Raw genomic sequence first — 21,975 nt, 5'->3', positions numbered from 1 at the left:
CACTAATGTGAATATAATTAATTTTACTATATTTAATATGGAATATTAAGTGCAAATATAGATAAAATATAATCTATTTTATTATAGCTTTAAATATACAATTATATACAATAGCAGATATGAATGCTAAATTCATATCTAAATATGAATTGAGCTTATTCTCTGCTTTGCCATTAAATAGTATCCTTAAGAGTTAAATGGAATTTATTATCTACTTTAACCACTCAATTTAAGATTATTTTTATAAAGCATCCACAGCATAAAATGATCCAACTTCTGACTAATACCTGTTTTGCAACTGAAAATAGCCTTTCCTGTCACATTTTGCTGTTTTACATTATTAACATACATCCTTGCTAACATTTCACTTGCCTGTACAGGTACACACAACAAAAAGGATAGCAAATTCATAATGGACAGTCCTGGCAGGATCTGGCGCTCCAGGAACATAGAAGAAGAATGAATGTTGATCATTTCTTCTTGACTCATGCTCTGATTATGGTGAAGAGTTGCAAGATGGTGGTCCATAACCATCATATATATCATCAGCCCCATGACAGGAATACAGAAAAAGAGGCTCACAAGGAAGGACCGTCTCCACCTCACGTAGAAAAGAAAAATCATTTGAATAAGTAGCTTATGGTTAAAGAGTCTACATAGTACAGAGAAATACAAATTGTGACCACTCCACCCAACATAAGGATGCCACTGTAAAAACTAACATGCCAACAGGATGTTAAATTTATAACAAGGAGTCAAAATCTGTTTTTCACTGACACACCAAAAGCACTTGTTTCTTACTGACACACCAAAAGCACTTACTGTCTTATTTCTCGTTTATGGTCCAGGTGGCTTGCTGACCGATCCTTTTTGACCAAAGAAGCTTCAAAACCTAAGCTCTAAGGAAATTCATGAGAAAACAATTATTTCACTGAATGTATAAATATTATATAGAGAAATTCTAAGTCATGGTATTGTCATTAAGTACAATTCAACTCAATTACTGAGTGCAAGGCACTCTGGGGAATATAAAGATGAAGATGTGCTTCCTTAATTACTTGTGTTTATAATCTTCCTTCAAAGAAATGAATATTTCCCCAATTCTAGTTAATGTCTATCCTACTGCTCTCAAACTAATGATTTAACTCAAGTGCAGTTGCCCTCACTAGAGATTCTTATTACACCAAAAAGTAAGCTAAAGCCTCCACTAAGTGATTTTAGAAAAAAAGCAGAATCTGTTACGTGGTCAGGCTGACAGAGTGTTTGATGATGTAATAAAGACAGAATTCAATAGTAAAATCATAAATCTTACATTTAGATAAGAGTCATCCACTAGTATTGATGTACATTAATCATTTCTTCTAAATTTTAGCTTTGACAGCTGTCCATCCCTCCCCCGAACAAGTACAGAAAACTGAATAATAGGCCACAAAAACTAGCACCATATTAAATATATTATTCAAGGCTTTGCATATGTTGGCTTTACTCTTGTTCTATCAGAAAAAAAGAACACGAACAAAAATTTTCTTGAATAAGACAAAGTATTAAAGAAAACTACACATAAGTAAGACTCATATGTGCATAGACAGTAACATACACTATATTTTCAACTGCTAAGAAAAATGCTGTCATCTTACATTTGTTGGAAATGTAGCACAGTGAAAAAAGCAACCGTGAAATTTGGGGTCAGAAAGAACAGACTCAAATCCCAGCTATGACACTTACTACCTATGTGACTTTGGGCAAGTAACTTAACTTCTCTCAACCTGAGTTTCTCCACCACCAAAATGAAGATGAGAGCACTGTTGTGAGAATTAAATTAAGAGTTGAAGCTTTGCAATCTTGGAAACTGGCTCAAAGTAGATACTTGATAATGCTAGCTTCACAAGATGTTAATGGTATTATTATCTATACTAATAAGATCTTATCTGAACTATTAATATCTTCAGATCATGATAACACCAAGGCTATACCACATTAAAGTTTTTAAGGCACTCTCAGGAGCGCCTGGGTGGCGCAGTCGGTTAAGTGTCCGACTTCAGCCAGGCCACGATCTTGCGGTCCGTGAGTTCGAGCCCCGCGTCAGGCTCTGGGCTGATGGCTCGGAGCCTGGAGCCTGTTTCCGATTCTGTGTCCCCCTCTCTCTCTGCCCCTCCCCCGTTCATGCTCTGTCTCTCTCTGTCCTAAAAATAAATAAACGTTGAAAAAAAAATAAAAAAAAATTAAAAAAAAAAGTTTTTAAGGCACTCTCACATGTACTACTACCCACTGAAGATTTATTGAAGAACACAGGATAAATGTGCTACCAAGACAAGAGTTTGGTCTTTTAAATTTCTTACTTTAACTTAAAAATACATCATTTGCAAGGAGAATCAGACCTATTAATACAGAGAGCAATCTGATGGTTGCCAGAGGGGAGGTAGATGGGAGATGGGTAAAATGGGAGAAGAGGAGTGGGAGATATAGGCTTCCAGTTATGGAATGAGTAAGTCATGGGAATAAAAGGCACAGTATAGGGAATACTGTCAATGGTATTGCAATAACATTGTATGGTGACAGGTGGTAGCTACACTTGTGGTGAGCACAGCATAACTATGGAGTTGTTGAATCACTATGTTGTATACCTTAATGTAACATCATTGTGACAACTATACTCAAATTTTTTTAAAAAATACATCATTTGCTTTGACCTAACAAACAACAAAGCATGTAGCATGAAGCTTTGCTTTCTTAGTGATTAATTAATCTTACAACAAATTGTACTTTACTTCCATTTTCTAAATATTTTTAAATGATTTGTGATTCTACCTTCAGTCTGCTCCTGATTAATAGTGCCAACATGCCTTTGCCTAACTCTTCCTGACAAAGACCAAGGGAAAAAAAAGGGTATAAACACACATTAAATTTGAGACAGATGTTATTGAGAGTAATCAAAGGGGCCAGATCTTGTTCACTGTTTCTATCTGATACAAACCAGAAGTGATTCAACAGAGGGCTGACTGAATAGGTAAGAACACAGAAATGCAAAGTCTTAACACTTACTTCAACTGTATGGATAATATCCCTGGGACCAATAATTTCTGGGTCATACTTAATATGTGCTTTGTTGGTTGCCAAGGCCACAGAACAGTAGAAGATCCCTCTGTGTTTTGTGAGGATAGACTCTATTTTATGTACACAGGAGGCACACGTCATTCCTCTCACCTGTTAAAGACAAAGGTTTTGTTATTCAGAAATCTACTTTTTCCTCTATAAAACATGACTTGTAACATGGGATTAACACACAAGATCTTATCTGCACTATTAATATACTTTAGAAAATTGTATTAGAATGCTATTTTTATATAAAATTACATTGAACAAAGATATGGTCCCAGCTGCAACAGGTTAAACAGAAAAGGATCTCACTAAGTCTCCCTCCTCCTGTCACTAGTGATAGAAGATTTGACATCTATTGATTCTTGTATTAAATGTCATGCTTCCCTACAGATTTTTTAGCCATTAGTATTACTTTTAGTGAAGGTTAATGGATGACAAAAGTGTTATACCTTTGTCTAAAAATGCATTTTGCCTTATGTCTTAGGTGAGGTTACAGTTCAGCTGGGTATCAAATTCTAAAATGGAGTAGCAGAACTTCTGGAATGACCGTGTGTGGAGCTCAGAAAATCCTTTTCCCAAAAAGCAATGATAAAATTGGACAAAAGCTTCAAAAAACAACCATTTATAGACTCTGGTAAATAACTAAAGAGTATAACAGGTAAATAACTAAAGAGTATAACAAATTACAAAGCATTTATTCAAGAATATGTACTGAAAGAATACCAGTAATGGTAAAGATCTTTGAAAATTCTCCCCTCCATAAAAGCAATAAGAAAACTGGAAAAAACAACAAACTTTTTCGGAAACTGAAATTACATAAAAGCTTTCAGCAATACAGGAAGCATTTATTCAAGAGAATCAGATGAAACCCAATGAAACAGCAAGCTATGTGCTATTATATATATTATAATTTTCCTTCTTCTCATCTCCTCCCCTCCATCTCTGTGGTGGCCATGAAGACCAGCAGCCCACAGTGATGGTGAAAAACAGCATCAGGGAAGCCACCAGAGAGAGCAGAAAATGGTTGGAGCTCCTTCAAAGCCTCATTACTAGGGAACTGTTATTATATGATCTGACTGATGGTTCTCTGAAATATCCCACTTGCAAAGATGTCTGTGTTTGCCCTGACTGGAGCTCAGCGAATTCCCTGGGAGAATTTGTCAAAACAATTCAAGGTAATTATTAATCTTGTGGCTACCTAAGGCAAGGGATAACAGTTGGGGCAAACAATAGGCTAACCAAAAAGCCTAAAAAGGAAAAACTGGGAAGCAAGATACACATAAGAACTCCAACATATTCTAAAAATCTAGAAGGCCATTCATTCACACGCATAGGGTTGTACATGTCCAAGACTATGCATACTCAGACCTAAAAGGTCCTAACCTCTCACCTCAGGCTGACCAGTAGACTCTGTAGAAGCAGGAAGTAAAGACTAAGGCAATTGACAAATGCACAGCTTGGTGTTGAAGGCATGCACAGAGATCCTCAGCAAAGACTGGGGGATTTATTGGTTCCAAGTATTTAAGTAAATCTCTGTCCAATCATTAGCTGACCACTGAGCTAATCAAGCGGAAACTTCAGTGGCCACACATTAACAAAGAATATAAATTTTATAGAATTATTTCATAAACATCACTAAACAATAACAATGGCAAATAGCAACAACAACAAACCCTAAGGAGTGGAAAATAACTTTATTTCCAGAGTTGCTACATATTTCCAACAAATAATTGTGAGACATGTGATGAAACAAGAAAGTACGGTCCATATAAAGGGAAAAAAGCAATCAACAGAAATTGTCTCTAAGGAAGCCCAGACATTGGACTTACTAGACAAAGATGTTAAATCAGGTACTGAAAATATATTCAATGAACTAAAAAAAAACCCATGTCTAAAGAATTAAAGGAAAATATGAGAACCATGTCTAACCAAAAATAATATCAATAAAGAGAGAGAGATTATTGAAAAGGCCCAATGGACAGTCTAGATTAAAAAGTATAATACCTGAAATGAAAGCATTACTTAGAGGGAAATGTGTAGTTGTAAATGCCAATATTAAAAAATAAGATCTCAAATAAATGACCTAACCTTCTACCTTAAGGAACTAGACAAGAAGAGCAAACTAAACGTAAAGCAAGCAAAGGGAAGAAAATTAAAAATGAAAGTGGAAATTCACAAAAGAGAGAACAGAGAAAATTAACAAAACCAAAAATTGTTTGTCTGAAAAGGCCGACAAAATTGACAAAATTTGGCTAGACTGAACAAGGAGAAAAAGAAAGAAGACTCAAATGCTTAATATCAAGAATGAAGTGTGACATGAGGTTTCTTTTTTGGGTTGACAAAAATGTTTTAAAATTAGATACGGTGATAATTGCAACTCTGTGGATATACAAAAACTACTGAATTAGGGGAACCTGGGGGGCTCAGTCAGTTAAGCATCTGACTTCAGCTCAGGTCATGATCTCATAGTTCGTGAGTTCAAGCCCCACATCAGGCTCCATGCTGACAGCTCAGAGCCTGGAGCCTGCTTCGGATTCTGCATCTCCCTCTCTCTCTGCCCCTCCCCGGCTCACACTCTGTCTCTCTCTCCAAAATGAATAAACATAAAATTTTTTTTAAAAAAACACTGAATCGTACACTTAAAGCATGAGTTTTATGGTATATGAATAATATTTCAATAAAGCTATTAATTGTCAGAAGTCTTTAAAAAATAAAAGCCCATGGGGGTGCCTGCCTGGATCAGTTGGTGAAGTATGCAGCTCTTGATCTCAGGATTGTGGGTTCAAACCCCGTGTTGGGTGTAGAGATTAATTAAAAATAAAATCTTTTAGGGGCACCTGGGTGGCTCAGTCAGTTAAGCGGCCGACTTCAGCTCAGGTCATGATCTCGCGGTCCATAAGTTCGAGTCCCGCGTCGGGCTCTGTGCTGACAGCTCAGAGCCTGGAACCTGTTTCAGATTCTGTGTCTCCCTCTCTCTGACCCTCCCCCATTCATGCTCTGTCTCTCTCTGTCTCAAAAATAAATAAACGTTAAAAAAATTTTTTTAATAAAATCTTTTAAAAATTTTAAGTATTTAAAATTTTTAAATTTAAAATGTTAATACTACCCAAAGCTATCTACACATTCAATGCAATCCCAATCAAAATTGCACCAGCATTCTTCTCGAAGCTAGAACAAGCAATCCTAAAATTTGTATGGAAACACAAAAGACCCCGCATAGCCAAAGTAACTTTGAAGAAGACCAAAGCGGGAGGCATCACAATCCCAGATTTAGCCTCTACTACAAAGCTGTAATCATCAAGACAGCATGGTATTGGCACAAATACAGACACATAGACCAATGGAATAGAATAGAAACCCCAGAAGTAGACCCACAAAAGTATGGCCAACTAATCTTTGACACAGCAGGAAAGAATATCCAATGGATAAAAGACAGTCTCTTTAACAAATGGTGCTGGGAGAACTGGACAGCAACATGCAGAAGGACGAAACTAGACCACTTTCTTACACCATTCACAAAAACTCAAAATGGATGAAGGACCTGAATGTGAGACAGGAAACCATCAAAACCCTAGAGGAGGAAGCAGGAAAAGACCTCTCTGACCTCAGCCGTAGCAATTTCTTACTTGACACATCCCCAAAGGCAAGGGAATTAAAAGCAAAAATGAACTACTGGGACCTCATGAAGATAAAGAGCTTCTGCACAGCAAAGGAAACAATCAACAAAACTAAAAGGCAACCAATGGAATGGGAAAAGGTATTTGCAAATGACATATAGGACAAAGGGCTAGTATCCAAAACCTATAAAGAGCTCACCAAACTGCACACCCAAAAAACAAATAATCCAGTGAAGAAATGGGCAGAAGACATGAATAGACACTTCTCTAAAGAAGACATCCAGATGGCCAACAGGCACATGAAAAGATGCTCAACGTCACTCCCCATCAGGGAAATACAAATCAAAACCACACTCAGATACCACCTCATGCCAGTCAGAGTGGCTAAAAGGAACAAATCAGGAGACTATAGATGCTGGAGAGGATGTGGAGAAACGGGAACCCTCTTGCACTGTTGGTGGGAATGCAAATTGGTGCAGCCGCTCTGGAAAACAGTGTGGAGGTTCCTCAAAAAATTCAAAATAGATATACCATGTGACCCAGCAATAGCACTGCTAGGAATTTACCCAAGGGATACAGGAGTGCTGATGCATAGGGGCACTTGTATCCCAATGTTTATAGCAGCACTTTCAACAATAGCCAAATCATGGAAAGAGCCTAAATGTCCATCAACTGATGAATGGATAAAGAAATTGTGGTTTATATACATAATGGAATACTACGTGGCAATGAGAAAGAATGAAATATGGCCTTTTGTGGCAACGTGGATGGAACTAGAGTGTTATGCTAAGTGAAGTAAGTCATACAGAGAAAGACAGATACCATATGTTTTCACTCTTATGTGGATCCTGAGAACCTGAACAGAAAACCATGGGGGGAGGGGAAGGAAAAAAAAAAAAGGTTAGAGAGGGAGGAAGCCAAAATATAAGAGACTCTTAAAAACTGAGAACAAACTGAGGGCTGATGGGGGGTGCGAGGGAGAGGTGGGTGGGTGATGGGTACTGAGGAGGGCACCAGTTGGGATGAGCACTGGGTGTTGTATGGAAACCAATTTGACAATAAATTTCATATTTAAAAAAAAATTTTTAATAAATAAAAAATAAAAACCTACCCATTCTTTTTAATAGCTGCTTCACATCTCACTGCATGGACATATCATAATTTATGTATCTAGTACCCAGTGATTGACATTTAGGTTTTTCCTATCTTTTGCCATATTAAAAAAACAGGGGGTGCTTGGGTGGTTCAGTTGGTTGAGCACCCAACTCTTGATTTCATCTCAGGTCATGATCCCAGGGTCATAGGATTAAGCCCTGCTTCGGGCTCTGCACTGAATATGGAACCTGCTTAAGATTCTCCCTCTCCCTCCCTCCCTCCCCCCACCCCGCTCTTTCTCTCTCTCTCTCCCTCTGCCCCACTACCCCACTACCACTCTCTGTCTCTTGCTCTAAAAAATTAATTAATTAATTAATTAATTAAGTCTTGGGGCACCTGAGTGGCTCAGTCGGTTGAGTGTCCAAGTCTTGATTTAGGCTCAGGTCATGATCCCAGGGTCACAGGATCAAGCGTCCCATTGGGCTCCTCACTGAGCGTGGAGACTGCTTGACATTCTCTCTTCCTCTGTCTGTCTCCCTTTGCCCCCTCCCCATCTCCCCCTCTTGTACTCTCTCTAAAAAAAATACTATAATGAATATCCTTGCACACATGTCATTTCATACATATGGAACTATGTCTGTAGGATAACTTCCTATGAGTATAAAAGGCAAAGGATATGTACAATTTTCCTTTTGATAAATATTGCCAAATTCCCCTGTTGAGAGCTTGTATCAGTTGACCCTCCACCAGCAATATATGAGAGATAACACAATGTTAACAAAATTGTTTTTTATCTTTACCAATCTAATAGATGAAAAAGGGCATTTCAATGCAGGTTTAATTTGCTTTATTCTTATAACAAGTGAGGGTGAAGATATTTTCATGTGTTTAAGTGGTAATGTTTTGGACTGTCTGTGAACTGTCAGTTCATATCCTTTACTATCTCTCTTTTGAGTTGCTGGTTCTTATTGATTTACAACAGTTCTTTGTATATTAAGAAAATTAACCTTCATCTATGATAAGAAATAAAGTTTTTAACCTGTTTTTTGACTTCATTTATGGCGTTTTTGCATCCAAAAAGAAATTTTTATGTACATGAATTTATCTATCATTTCTTTTGGGTTTGTATGATATTTAGAAAGGCCATTTCCACTCTGGTATTATTTTTTAAGTGATAGATCAGATGTTATTACTGAGAAAAGCTGGGAAAAGCTTCATAGATAGGGGTGCCTGGGTAGCTCAGTTGGTTAAGCGTCTGACTTCGGTTCAGGTCATGATCTCACAGTTTGTGGGCTCGAGCCCCGTATCAGGCTCTGTGCTGACAGCTCGGAGCCTGGAGCCTGCTTCAGATTCTGTGTCTCCCTCTCTCTCTGCCCCTCCCCAACTTGTGCTCTGTCTCTCTCTCTCTCTCTCTCTCTCTCTCTTAAAAATAAACATTAAAAAAAATTGTTTTTAAATATTCACAGATATTCCCTACTAGTTTTGCAACTTTATGAATCTAAAATTATTCACACAACAGACTTATGTATAGTAAAACAAATACACTAAAATGTTAATAGAGAATCTAGGTGGTGTGTACAAGGGTGTCCATTGTACAATTCTTTAGATTTTCTTGATGTCTGAAGTTTTTATACTAAAATACTGGGAAAAGGGCACTAAATACTTCTTGTAATTTCATGGTTTTATTTTTTATATTCAAATTTTTGATTGAGCTGATACTAATTTTGGTACAGGGTTAAATTTTTTGTTTTAATTGTTTAAGGTATACAAATAAAACTCAATTTGCTGGATTGGAGAAAATGACCATTGTAAACCAATATGCTTTCCACTTGGTTTTTTTACTTCATTTACAAAATTTCAGTCTTCAATGCATCTGAATCTTTTCTTTTCTGTGCTGATAGGATCATACTATATTTTAAAAGTCGGTTTTTATTTATTTATTCAAACCTAATTCTTCTTTGTTGGTTCTTAATAAACACATGACACCAATTCATGTGGACCTGTGGAGTTTGATATTCCAGGCTTAAAGGCCACCATTAAGTCATATCTTATCCTTCTATTTTCCAGTTTCCTTAATTTTCCTTTTATGCTTTATTTTCCCAACCCTTAAATAACTTCGGAACTATTTTCGGAATCTTTCCCCCGAGTTTTTCCTGGAAATTTTATTAATTACACAAAAATGATTACTTACAACAAGTTCCAAAACACCATCTCCTTCATCAGCATTTTCTATCATAGTGGCTCCAAATCCAAGCTCTCGGATGAACTCAGCTATCACTGGGGGTTGTATAACAGCAGGATTATATCTTACTTCTGCCTTGCCAGCCATCAGAGCCACAAGTACAGAATATATTCCTGGAAGCATTGATAAGAAAAATAACTGAGATAATATCCTTATAAAAAGAGGAATGTTACAATAATTTCTTCATTTGTGAAAGGATTAAAGTGAATCTAGAAAAAATTATTACTTAACTGTTATACGGTCTTGCACCTAAACCAAATAAAACTAGTTGAAAGAGGGCCTTATTTTCTGAAACTTTTTATTATGGACAATTTCAATTATACATATACAAAAGAGAACAACATAATAAACTTTATATAACCACCACCCAGTTTCAACAATTATCAATAATACTGGGGCTGATCCTGTTTCATCTATATTCCTATCCTCTTACTTACTGCACTCTACTCTGATGATTTTGAAGCAAAACCCACATAACATATCATTTCACATGTAAATATTTAAATATGTATCTCTAAAAGACTCTTCTCTCAAAAAAAAATCCATAATACCATCATCACACCTGAAGTAAGTCCTCAATATCACCAAATATCCATGCAGAATTCACATTTCCAGAATTGTCTTATAACTGTTTATTTAACACAGTTGTTTTTTTGAAATGGGATCCAAATCAGACCCATCAATTGCAACAGGTTGAGACCTTAACATGTAATTATAGGGCATTTGTAGAAACTAATAAGACCTAGAGAAAGGAACTCATGCACTTAAGGAAATCACTGCAATTATAGTAAGGAATCTAAGAATGTACCAACATGCATATTATAACAATATCAAATAAAAGTCATTTCTTAAGATTATCCAATTTTACTGTCTGGCACACACTAATATAAAGTGCTCTTATTCCTAGGGAGAAAGTGCCATACAACTTGTTAACAGAACAAAGGAGTTCATTTTATGGCAGTCATCCTGTTTTCTCATGCAAGCCTTTTATTAACAACCATCCTACTTCTCTAGGCCAGCTATTGATGTCATTTCTAGGAAGAAAATTAATTCTGCATAGCAAAAATGACAGCTCTTTCTACGAATCTGTGGCACTTGGTGGCTACCTGACAGGAAATGGGGATCAACAGACCATAGGTCAACTGTGGAGTTTGATAAAAAGAAAATAATATTAATTTAATCATAGTTTTAAATAAGAAAACAGAGAACCTATATAATCTAAGTTTTCTATATAAAGTACTTACACTCTGGGCTTTGTGGATACCAAATAATTCAGAGGATCAGCTCATAGGAAAGTGTCAGTAAAAGGAGTAGGGTATAAAGAAAGTAGGAAAAATCTTTTTGTTTCAGTGGATATAATCTATAGCCAAATACAAATAGAAGGGAAAATCTGACTTTTCAAAAATAGGTTTCATACTTGCATAAATTATGGATAATTTTTAAACTCTTACTTTAAATTATAATTAGAACTCTATTCATTTTCAGAAATATAATGCAAACTAAACTTAGAGATGACCAGTGTTACTTAGTTTTTAAAAAAGTGAATACAGTAATCCCAGCTAGGCTAATGGTATTCCTAATTGGGTAAAGAAGTGATAAAGGGGAGAGTGGGGAGTAACTAGAAGAATCAGCACAATGAATTTTTAAAAAAAGATTCATAATTGGTATAGGCATTGCTTGTCTCATGAAAAAAGCTATTTCTGAATTGCCCAAACATAGTTGGTTCTGAAATTAAACAGGAACCTTACAAACTTCTTTTGCTTTCATATGTTTGCAACCTCCCTCCTTCCCTGTTTTAATCAATTGAAGTGTAATATAAGCTTTAGCCTCAACTGCATTGTAATTAGATAGAATAAAGACTGAAATGACATGCAAATATGACACAATGCAGATAAGGTTAATAATGGAATTGCCTCTGTATAACATACATTTTGTTATAAAATTCTGGCCTTTATATAAAAGGTGATTCTATGGGCCACAGGTCTGTATTATTATTATATACTGTGAGTTATTTCCCCACAATAGAGGGAGTAAGCTGATACTAATCTTATTTATTTGGCCCTTGTGACTAACATGTGACTAACAGCATGTATTGAGAAACCTGGGACTAGGGCTGCTGAAGTACCAAACCTATGATTTCAGTTTCATTAAACATAACCGCATATATCTATAGCTAACAAATCTTATGCCACAGTATGAAGTTTTATATGAATATGACTTCAAACTTATAAGGTAAAACATTTGGGTATGACTGAATAAAAAAAAGTACGCTGTAAATTTTCTAAGATTTTGTAACCTAGCATTAAAATTTATCACAATAACTTTTTAACATTTTTACTGCAAAGATCAGTGATCATACTGCTGGAAGAGAATAATATAATTCTAAACAAACTTGGTTTTGATCTGGTTGGTTCAAGTATAGTAATATTGAAACTTATGGACTGTAGTTATTTTTAAGCATAGCTTTATCAGAAAATTTGTATGTTTTTCTTAAAATCCATTGCAACCAAGGTCCATAGAGAATAGTAAACTTAAACATATATTTCCTTCTGCTATTTTCCTACACATTTCATTGATGTTAAAATGTGATCATGAGGTAAACAAGATAGGAACCATATCTAAGGGAACAGAACACAAAAACTGGCTTTCAGAGAGTCAAGGTTGTCCTGCACATCACTGATATAGAGGACTTCATAAGGCCTTGGCAGGAATCACAAAAATTGTTACTAAACACCTGAAAGATCAAAAAAGGACAGTCTTCAATTCAGCACACAAAATAACAGGCTTCAAAAGTGTCTCACCTTCTTCTCGTCTTAAATTCCGTTCAATGTTTGCTACACAGGAAGCACAAGTCATACCAGTGACCTGTATATAACACTTAGACGAAGGCTTTACTTCCCCATCGTGAATTGGTGTCATTGTTTTAGTATAAAATTCATTAGTTGAGGTCAAAAGCGGCATTTCTGATGAGGTCTGAGCTATTATTACCAATGGCTCATTTGTATCTGGTAGACAGGGAAAGATTCTTTTCATTTAAGATATTCTTTAGTTGCATCCTTGTCATTCATCACAATCCACACCTCCAGGTACTGTCAATCCATTCATTTAAAACCAGCATGGACTTTACACTTTCTAGGAAGTGACTTCAAATACTGCCCATCCCAGTTCTTTGGATCGGAACTAACTGAATAAACAAAACTTTGGTTATACCAAGTTCTTCTAGCTGTTTTCTCTACTGAAAACCCCAGATAAAGAGTAGTTGTTAATGGGCAGCTCTTATTTTTATAATGAATTTTTATCACCATGTTAATGATTTGCATACTTCATTAAAGCAATTCATGATACAGTAAGTGGAACAAAAAAGCAATTTACAAAACAGCATCGCGGATGTCATTTAAAAAGCTTTTGTGTATATGTATATATGAGACTAGGCATAAGAAAATCTGGGAGGCTACGTTCCAAAACATTAATGGTGGCTACTTCTGGGGAATGGGGTTAAGGCAGGAACAGAATGACAAACACACACATTTTCTCTACAGACACTTCTGTATTGTTTGAATTTTAAACACTAATATATAGTATATTTTTTTCATTTTTAATTTTGTTAAATATTTATTTATTTTTGAAAGAGAGAAAAAGACACAGAGCACGAGTAGAGGAGGGCAGAGTGAAGAGGGAGACACAGAATCCGTAGCAGGCTCCAGGCTCTGAGCTGTCAACACAGAGCCTGACTTGTAGCTCGAACCCATGAACTGTGAGATCATGACCTGAGTTGAAGTCAGTCCCTTAACCGACTAAGCCACCTAAGCCCCCTTATAGTATTTTTTAAATTAAAATGTCTTTGTGGACAATGGAAGAAAAGACAAGGAGAAAGTCAGCAGTAACCTTCATTTTGTGCAAAGGAATATTTGGAAAATCTCTCCAAAGAATGTTTATGCACTGTGGAACAATGGGAAGCTCCTATCATCCAGAAATTCCCCTGCAGTCTCAGAAAATCTGCTATTCTGTTTTAAGTTTATCCACTGAAGTATTAATCAACTCTAAGAAGGGAAGAGTTATTCTCTCCAGCACACCCGTGCACATGCAAAGAAGCTCAAGATGTTATACTCTCCTGCAGCGATAAAGAGGAAAAGAGGTGATGTGGAAATTTCCAGGTACACCTATCTAACTTGTTATTTATTCCCCTTGGGCCAAAAAACTGGTTCAGGTCTATTTGGCTAACCCACAGAGGAATGCCTGCATAGAAGAGTTGGTTTCCATATGCCAAAGAGGACATCTTTTGCAGAAACTTTAAAAAAAGCCTAACCATTTTCCTAATAAATAATGATCCATACTTCCCAAATCAGTATAATAATGGCTGTTAAATTTTAATGCACACACAATAACCTGGGGGATTTTCTTAAAATACAGGTTCTGATTCAGGACATTTAGGATGGGGCCTGAGATTCTGCACTTCCACCACACTCCCAGGTGATGGCACTACAGCCAGTCTGGATATAGTAAAGGACATTGATCACAACTGACTAGATACTTCCAATTCCAAAATTAGTCAACCTCTGGTCTTAAGAAAATCAATTTTGAAAACTATACTCATTCATTCAGATTATGAGAGCATTATTTAGAACTCAGTAAAATTTACCAACTACTACTGTTATCTTAAAGATTTCAAAAAGGAAGCTCATTTGCCCAAAGGAAATAGCTTTGGCTTTCAAAAATAAAACATTATTTCAATCCAGCCAGGAGTTTATTTCATTCTCTCATAACTACTATCAAGACTTCATATTGAACTTAGACACTAAAAAAAAGTTTATACTGCTAGTTACTTTAGGTCTTGTTCCAGAGTAATTCCGTTATTTCAGGTACCAGAGATAACCTATAATAAAATCTGCAATTTTCACACTCTGGAAGGATAGTACTAAATTAAAATAAGTCATGGAGATACTCCCTTTTAGCTACCTTCGCATGACCTCTCAACAAAGATCCATAACATTGTGCCCTTTATACCCCAGTGAGTGTGGCAAACAAAAGAGCAAAAACTTCGATCTTCCACAGCAGAAGTGCAGGTGTTAAAAAGCCACACTGAATTAAATGGCTACTCTTCTTCAATTAGATTTTCTATAGCCTGTAGCAACACTACTTATGCTTAAGTGAATTCAAAAGGAAGGAAGGTTGACTTTCTTGCACTCGAGGCAATAATCAGAAAAGACTCCAAAAATTTCAAGAAAGGGTTTCCAATCTAATCCTTATAACTAGGATCAATGTGTGAATATGAAGAACACATAATCAGAAAATAGATTAAAAAGAATTTAAAACATCATTTCTGCAATGCACTCTCAAACGACTCAGAAAAAGTGTGTGTATGTGTGTGTGTGTGTGTGTGTGTGTGTGAAGAGAGAAAGAGAATAAAACAAATGTAAAATATTGACAACCAGGGAATGTGAGAGAAATTGGTAAACAGGAATTTTTTGTATTGCTCTTGTAGCTTTTCTGTAAGTTTGAAATTAAAAATAACAAAGTTTAAAAAAGGAAAAGAATTTGAGGGGTTTTTTTTTGCTTTAATTGGTTAATGAAGACTTAACTTCGTATTTGTCTTTTTAAGAGAATGATGAGATTGATGGTCATGATAAAAATATACCTCCCATGCAAGGGTGGTTCCATATTTGCAAGTCAACCAATGTGATCCATCACATCAATACAAGAAAGGATAAAAACCATATGATCACTTCAGTAAATGCAGAAAAAGCATTTGACAAAGTACAACATCCATTCATCATAAAAACCCTCAAAAAAGTAGATCTAGAGGAAAAATACCTCAACATAATAAATGCTTTATATGAAAAACCCACAACATCATACCCTATGGTGAAAAACTGAGAGAATCTTTCCCCTAAGATCAGGAACAAGACAACGATGTTTGTTCTCACCACTTTTATTCAAAATAGTACTGGAAGTCCCAGCCACAGCATCAGACAACAGAAAGAAATAAAAGGCATCCAAATTGGCAAGGAAGAAGGAAAACTTTCACTGTTTGCAGAAGACATGATACTATAGAGAAAACCCTACAGTCCACCAAAAAACTACTAGAACTGATAAATGAATTCAGTAAGGTTGTAGGATACGAAATCGATGTACAGAAATCTGTTGCATTTCTATACACCAATAATGAAGCAGCATAAAAACAAATTAAGAAAGCAATTCCATTTACAATTGCATCAAAAATAATAAAATACCTAGGAATAAACTTAACCAAACAGGTAAAACACCTGTACTCTGAAAACTATTAAATATTGATGAAAGAAATAGAAAACAACACAAAGAAGTGGAAAAACATTCCATGCCCACGGACTGAAAGAATAATGTTAAAATGTCTATACTACTCAAAGCAATCTTACACAGTCAATGCAATCCCTATCAAAATACACATATTTTTCACAGAACTAGAACAAACAATCCTATAATTTGTATAGAATCACAAAAGACCCTGACGAGTCAAAGCAATCTTGAAACAGAAAAACAAAACTGGAGGTATCACAATACCATACTTTAAGTTATATTACAAAGATGTAGTAAGAAAAACAGTATGGTACTGCACAAAAATAGACATACAAATCAACAGAAAAGACTAGAAAGCCCAGAAATAAACCCACAATTAAATGGTCTATCAATCTCTGACAAAGGAGGAAAGAATATGCAATTGAAAAAAGACAGTATCTTCAACAAATGGCATTGGAAAAACTGGACAGCTACACACATAAGAATGAAACTGGACCACTTTCTTATACCATACACAAAAATAAATTCAAAATGGATGAAAGACCTAAATGTGAGACCTAAAACAATAAAAATCCTAGAAGAGAACAAAAGTGGTAACTTCGCTGACAATGGACATAGCAACTTTTTTCTAGACATGTCTCCTGAGGCAAGGGAAACCAAATGAACAATAAGTAATTGAGACTACATCAAAATAAAAAGCTTCTGCACAGCGAAGGAAACAATCAACAAAACTGAAAGGCAACCTCCAGAATGGGAGAAGAGATTCGCAAATGGCATACATGATAAAGCGTTAGTGTCCAAAATCTATAAAGACTTATCTAACTCAACACCCAAAAAACAAATAATCCAATTACAAAATGGGAAGAAGACATGAACAGACATTTCTCCAAAGACGACACAGAGATGGCCAACAGACAGATGAAAAGATGCTCATCATCACTTACCATCAGGGAAATGAAAATCAAAACTACAATGAGGTATCACCTTACACCTGTCAGAATGGCTAAAATCAACAACACAAGAAACAACAGATGTTGGCAAGGATGTGGAGAAAGGGGAACTCTCCTGCACTGTTGGTGGGAATGCAAACTGGTACAGACACTGTGGAAAACAGTACGGAGGTTCCTCAAAAATTAAAAATAGAATTACCCTATGACCCAGAAATTGCACTACTATGTATTTACCCAGAGGATACAAAAACACTAATTCAAAGGGATACATGCACTCCAATGTTTACAGCAACATTATTTACAATATCTAAATTATGGAAACAGGCCAAGTATCCACTGATTGATGAATGGATAAAGAATGTGTGGTATATATATACAATGGAATTTTAGCCATAAGAAATGAAATCTTGCTATGTGCAATGACATGGATGGAGCAAGAGAGTATAATGATAAGGGAAATAAATTTCTCAGACAAAGACAAATACCATATGATTTCACTCGTGTGGAATTTAAGAAGCAAAATAAATGAAGAAAGGGACAAAAAAGAGACAAATTAAAAAGAGACTTAATTATAGAGAATAAACAGTTGGTTACAGAGAGGGTGTTGGGAGGATGGGTTAAGTAGGTGATGGGGATTAAGGAGTGTACTTGTGATGAGCACCAGGTGAAATATGAATTGTTGAATCACTATATTTTACACCTGAAACTAATATAACACTATGTTAACTATGCCGGAATTAAAATGTTAAAAAATTAAATTAAAAAAAGAATTCACCAATGAAGAAAGAAAACACCTCACATTTTTCTCACTGTCTTTTAACTTTTACAATCCACCCAGGATTAGAATGACATAAAGACAAAATGTGCCAACCCCTCTCTGTCTGGGAAGAGGTTATACTGATAGACTGTGAGTCCAGATCAGCACTGACAATGACATTCAGAAAATGGGTAGCCACCATTCTGATGGCATTTTAAACTATGATCTCTAGAAGAAATATAGAATGCAATCATTTGATATCAACCTTTTATCGTAAAAATATGAGTCACCATAGTCACAACTCTATCAGTTCTTTTATGGTGACCCTCATTGTGACAAGGTTTTTTACCTATTCATGATGGCCTTTAATGTGTTTGTTATGACCCCTAACACATGTAAGGCACATAACAAGCTCCTAATAATTATTCATTGAACAATTAATTCCTGGGACCCTTGAGTAGGTTGAGGTAAAAACCATTGTTAAAAGTTAATGAATATGTTGTATTCATGGATCCTGAGGGCTAGGTAGAAGACAGATATAGTACTACTAGAGACTATCAAGTACTCTTGAATTCCACTTACTAGTCTGACCAAAATTTCTCCTATTGCTCGAGTTCATCTTTGAAGCCATGTAAGGTAGTTGGAAAGTTGCTTTTACTCTGCTCACATCGGTTATATAAAAATTCTTTTTTTTTGAGAGAGAAAGAGAGAGGGTGCAAGTGAATGAGAGTCAGAGAGAGAGAGAGAGAATCCCAGGAGGGGCAGAGAAAGAGGGGGCCGGGGAGAGAGACAGAGAGAGAGAAAGGGAGAGAGAGAGAGAAACAGGGCTCACTCAAAGCAGGGCTCATGCTCACCCAAAGCAGGGCTTGTGGTCAATCATAGTGGGCTCGAGCTCACCCAAAGTGGGGCTCAAGCTCACCTAAAGCGGGGCTCCAGATCACCCAATGTGGGACTCGAACTCACCTACCATGAGATCATGACCTGAGCCAAAGTCAGATGCTTAACAACTGAGCCACCTAGGCACTCTGTTACATAAAAATTCTTAAATGCCATTTTAAATTGTATCATTTCATATTATATTATCATTGTATTAAATGAAAAATGTTAATATAGATTTAATTCAGTTTATTTATAGAGGTCCATGCAGCAAATTATTAACACCACTGCTTCTAAAACTTCAATGCACGTATGAATTACCTGGAGAGCTTATGAAAATCAAAATGTAGATTTTTATTTAATGGGTGTGCAGTGGGTCAGAGAGTCTACAGTTCTATCAAGCTCCCAGAGATGCTGCCACTACTGCTGCTCTGTGAACCATTTTCAGCTGCAAAAATACAGACCCAAATGAATAGGACAAATGCCATTTTGGGGGTCCAATCTAAATGTCTGTGAGATCCCTGCTTACAATAATACCAGATGCCAGATTTGACTGTAAAAAAATATTTCACTTTTATACTATATGTGGTATGAGTTGATATGATTTGAGTGCCTATATTTAAGAGGCATAGGCATAGAAATATCACAGTGTAAGTAACTTGTTTGATTGATATTGATGTAAGCCAAACTTACTTATATGATGTCCATAATGCATTATGTATGGCAAAGTATTTTAGTTTAATAGAAACTCTGAAGAATAATTCAACATTATGGGTTAGCAAAATGTTAATCAATTTCAAATACTGTCATTTTGAAAATTTTAAAAATTATAAGCAATGACTGACACAACTAAATTTTGTCAAAACTAATCTTATTTTTTATGGCTACCTGATACGGTTTCACTTCAATATTTCCAATTAAAATTATGCTTCTGGTTTCATAATTATTTCCTTTTGTAATTATGGATTTTATATAATTTGTTCAAATTTTTAATACTGGAGGCTTTTCAACAGTTCAGTATTCTATATTAATTTTCTAATAAGGAATTATGTATCTCTCTTTTAGAACAAAATCATTCTGGTCTTTTGAGATTTTCTTTATTAAAGTGAGAATTCTAGGTGGCAATGTAAAATGGGTCAACCACTTTGGAAAAGTATGGCAATTCCTGAAAAAGTTAATCCTATTCACCCTATGACCCAGAAATTGCACTCTTAGGTATATACTCAGGAGAAATAAAAACATACATTCAAGTAAAAACTCATACACAAATGTTCATAGCAGCATTATTCTTAAAAGCCAAGGATGGAAATAACTTTCCAAATTTCCACCAACTGTTGAATGGAGAAACAAAATTTTATATACATATATATTACATATATATATATATATATATATATATATATATATATATTAGCAGTGACTGCTAATGGGTACAGGGTTTCTTCTGCAGGTGATATAAATGTTATAAAATTAGATAGTGGTAACGGCTGCAAAACTCTGAATATACTAAGAACCACTGGATTGTATACTTTTAAAAGGGTGAATTCTGGAACACCTGGGTGGCTTAGTCAGTTAAGTGTCTGACTCTTGATTTTTTTGGCTCAGGTCACGATCCTAGGGTCATGGAATCAAGCTGTGCATGGGGCTCCGCACTGAGCACGCAGCCTGCTTGAGACTCTGTCTCTCCCTCTGCTCCTCTCCCCAACTCTCTCTCTAAATTAAAAGAAAAAAAAATTTTTAAGAAAAAAATTTTAAGGGTGAATTTTATGACATACAAACTATATCTTGACATTAAAAAGTGAGAATTCTATAATTTCTACCATTTGTCATGAATATGAAAATCAAGAATAGTATGTCTCTGGGTCCTCTTCCACTGATATTTATCTACCATAATAATTTGAGCATATGTTTAATATAAATTTTTATGCTTCTCAGTTTTATTGAGCTTGAAAAACAAATATTGTTACTTGATATCCTTCATTCTGATCAGAATTGCAAAAGTTAATAACATGGTCTAGAAATTAGTTATACAACTTTTCTATTTTATTTACAGCAAGAAATTTCATTAGGGCATTTCCAGTTTAATTCAAGGCTAGATTATATTGTAGTTTAAAACAACAAGTGGGGCGGGGCGCCTGGGTGGCGCAGTCGGTTAAGCGTCCGACTTCAGCCAGGTCACGATCTCACGATCTCGCGGTCCGGGAGTTCGAGCCCCGCGTCAGGCTCTGGGCTGATGGCTCAGAGCATGGAGCCTGTTTCCGATTCTGTGTCTCCCTCTCTCTGCCCCTCCCCCGTTCATGCTCTGGCTCTGTCTCTCTCCGTCCCAAAAAAAAAAAATAAATAAACGTTGAAAAAAAAAAAAAAAACAACAAGTGGGGCACCTGGGTGGTTCAGTCAGTTAAGCTTCCGACTTTGGCTCAGGTCATGATCTCACAGTAAAAAAAAAAAAAAACAACAAGTGGGGCACCTGGGTGGGTGGTTCAGTCAGTTAAGCTTCCGACTTTGGCTCAGGTCATGATCTCACAGTTCGTGGGTTTGAGGTTCACATTAGGCTCTGTGCTGACAGCTCAGAGCTTGGAGCCTGCTTCACATTCCGTGTGTCCCTCTTTCTCTACCCCTCCCCCACTCATGCTGTCTCTCTCCTTCAAACATAAATAAACATTAAAAATAAATAAATAAAAATAAATAAAACAACAAGTTCAAAATAAAACAACAAGTTCACATAGGCAAATTCCATGCACTATTCATTTTTGGTTTCAGTTCAAGGTAAGAGCTGTCAGGAAATAGAAAGACTTTGAGGCAGTTCAAGAGTCAGTTTCATTTGAATGCCTAAATTTAAAACTACAGTTAAAATTCTATTATTTATTTCTACCTTTTTTCTTTTCAAAATAGCATTTGCTTCTCCCATCATACATACATATATCCTTGTCACATAAAACTTAAAACACATAGGAAAGCACAATGAAAAAAATATCACCTTTACCCTACCACTCATATAATAACCACTGTTAAAATTTTAGTTCATGTCCTGCCAGGAATTTTATTCACTCATATACATAAATAATA

At 35.8% G+C, this 21,975-nt stretch overlaps 1 protein-coding gene across 7 annotated transcripts in view; it reads right to left on the bottom strand.

Annotated features, from left to right (window-relative positions):
• The window catches only part of ATP7A (ATPase copper transporting alpha), a 176,355-nt gene that overhangs the window by 54,653 nt on the left and 99,727 nt on the right, over positions 1-21,975 (bottom strand). For 6 of the 7 annotated variants that reach the window (XM_045050349.1, XM_045050348.1, XM_045050351.1 and 3 more), the window contains 5 exons: positions 12,855-13,058; positions 10,003-10,166; positions 3,043-3,204; positions 823-899; positions 373-601 (listed from right to left, as the gene is read on the bottom strand). In XM_045050349.1, coding sequence (XP_044906284.1) covers positions 373-601; positions 823-899; positions 3,043-3,204; positions 10,003-10,166; positions 12,855-13,058 — 836 coding nt within the window. The remainder of the gene's footprint in view (positions 1-372; positions 602-822; positions 900-3,042; positions 3,205-10,002; positions 10,167-12,854; positions 13,059-21,975) is intronic. The other variant, XM_045050352.1, reaches the window with a different exon arrangement.

The sequence above is a fragment of the Felis catus genome, chromosome X, assembly GCF_018350175.1.
Source record: "Felis catus isolate Fca126 chromosome X, F.catus_Fca126_mat1.0, whole genome shotgun sequence".
In the NCBI taxonomy this organism is placed as follows: domain Eukaryota; kingdom Metazoa; phylum Chordata; class Mammalia; order Carnivora; family Felidae; genus Felis; species Felis catus.
This window is presented reverse-complemented; position numbering and strand designations above follow the sequence as displayed.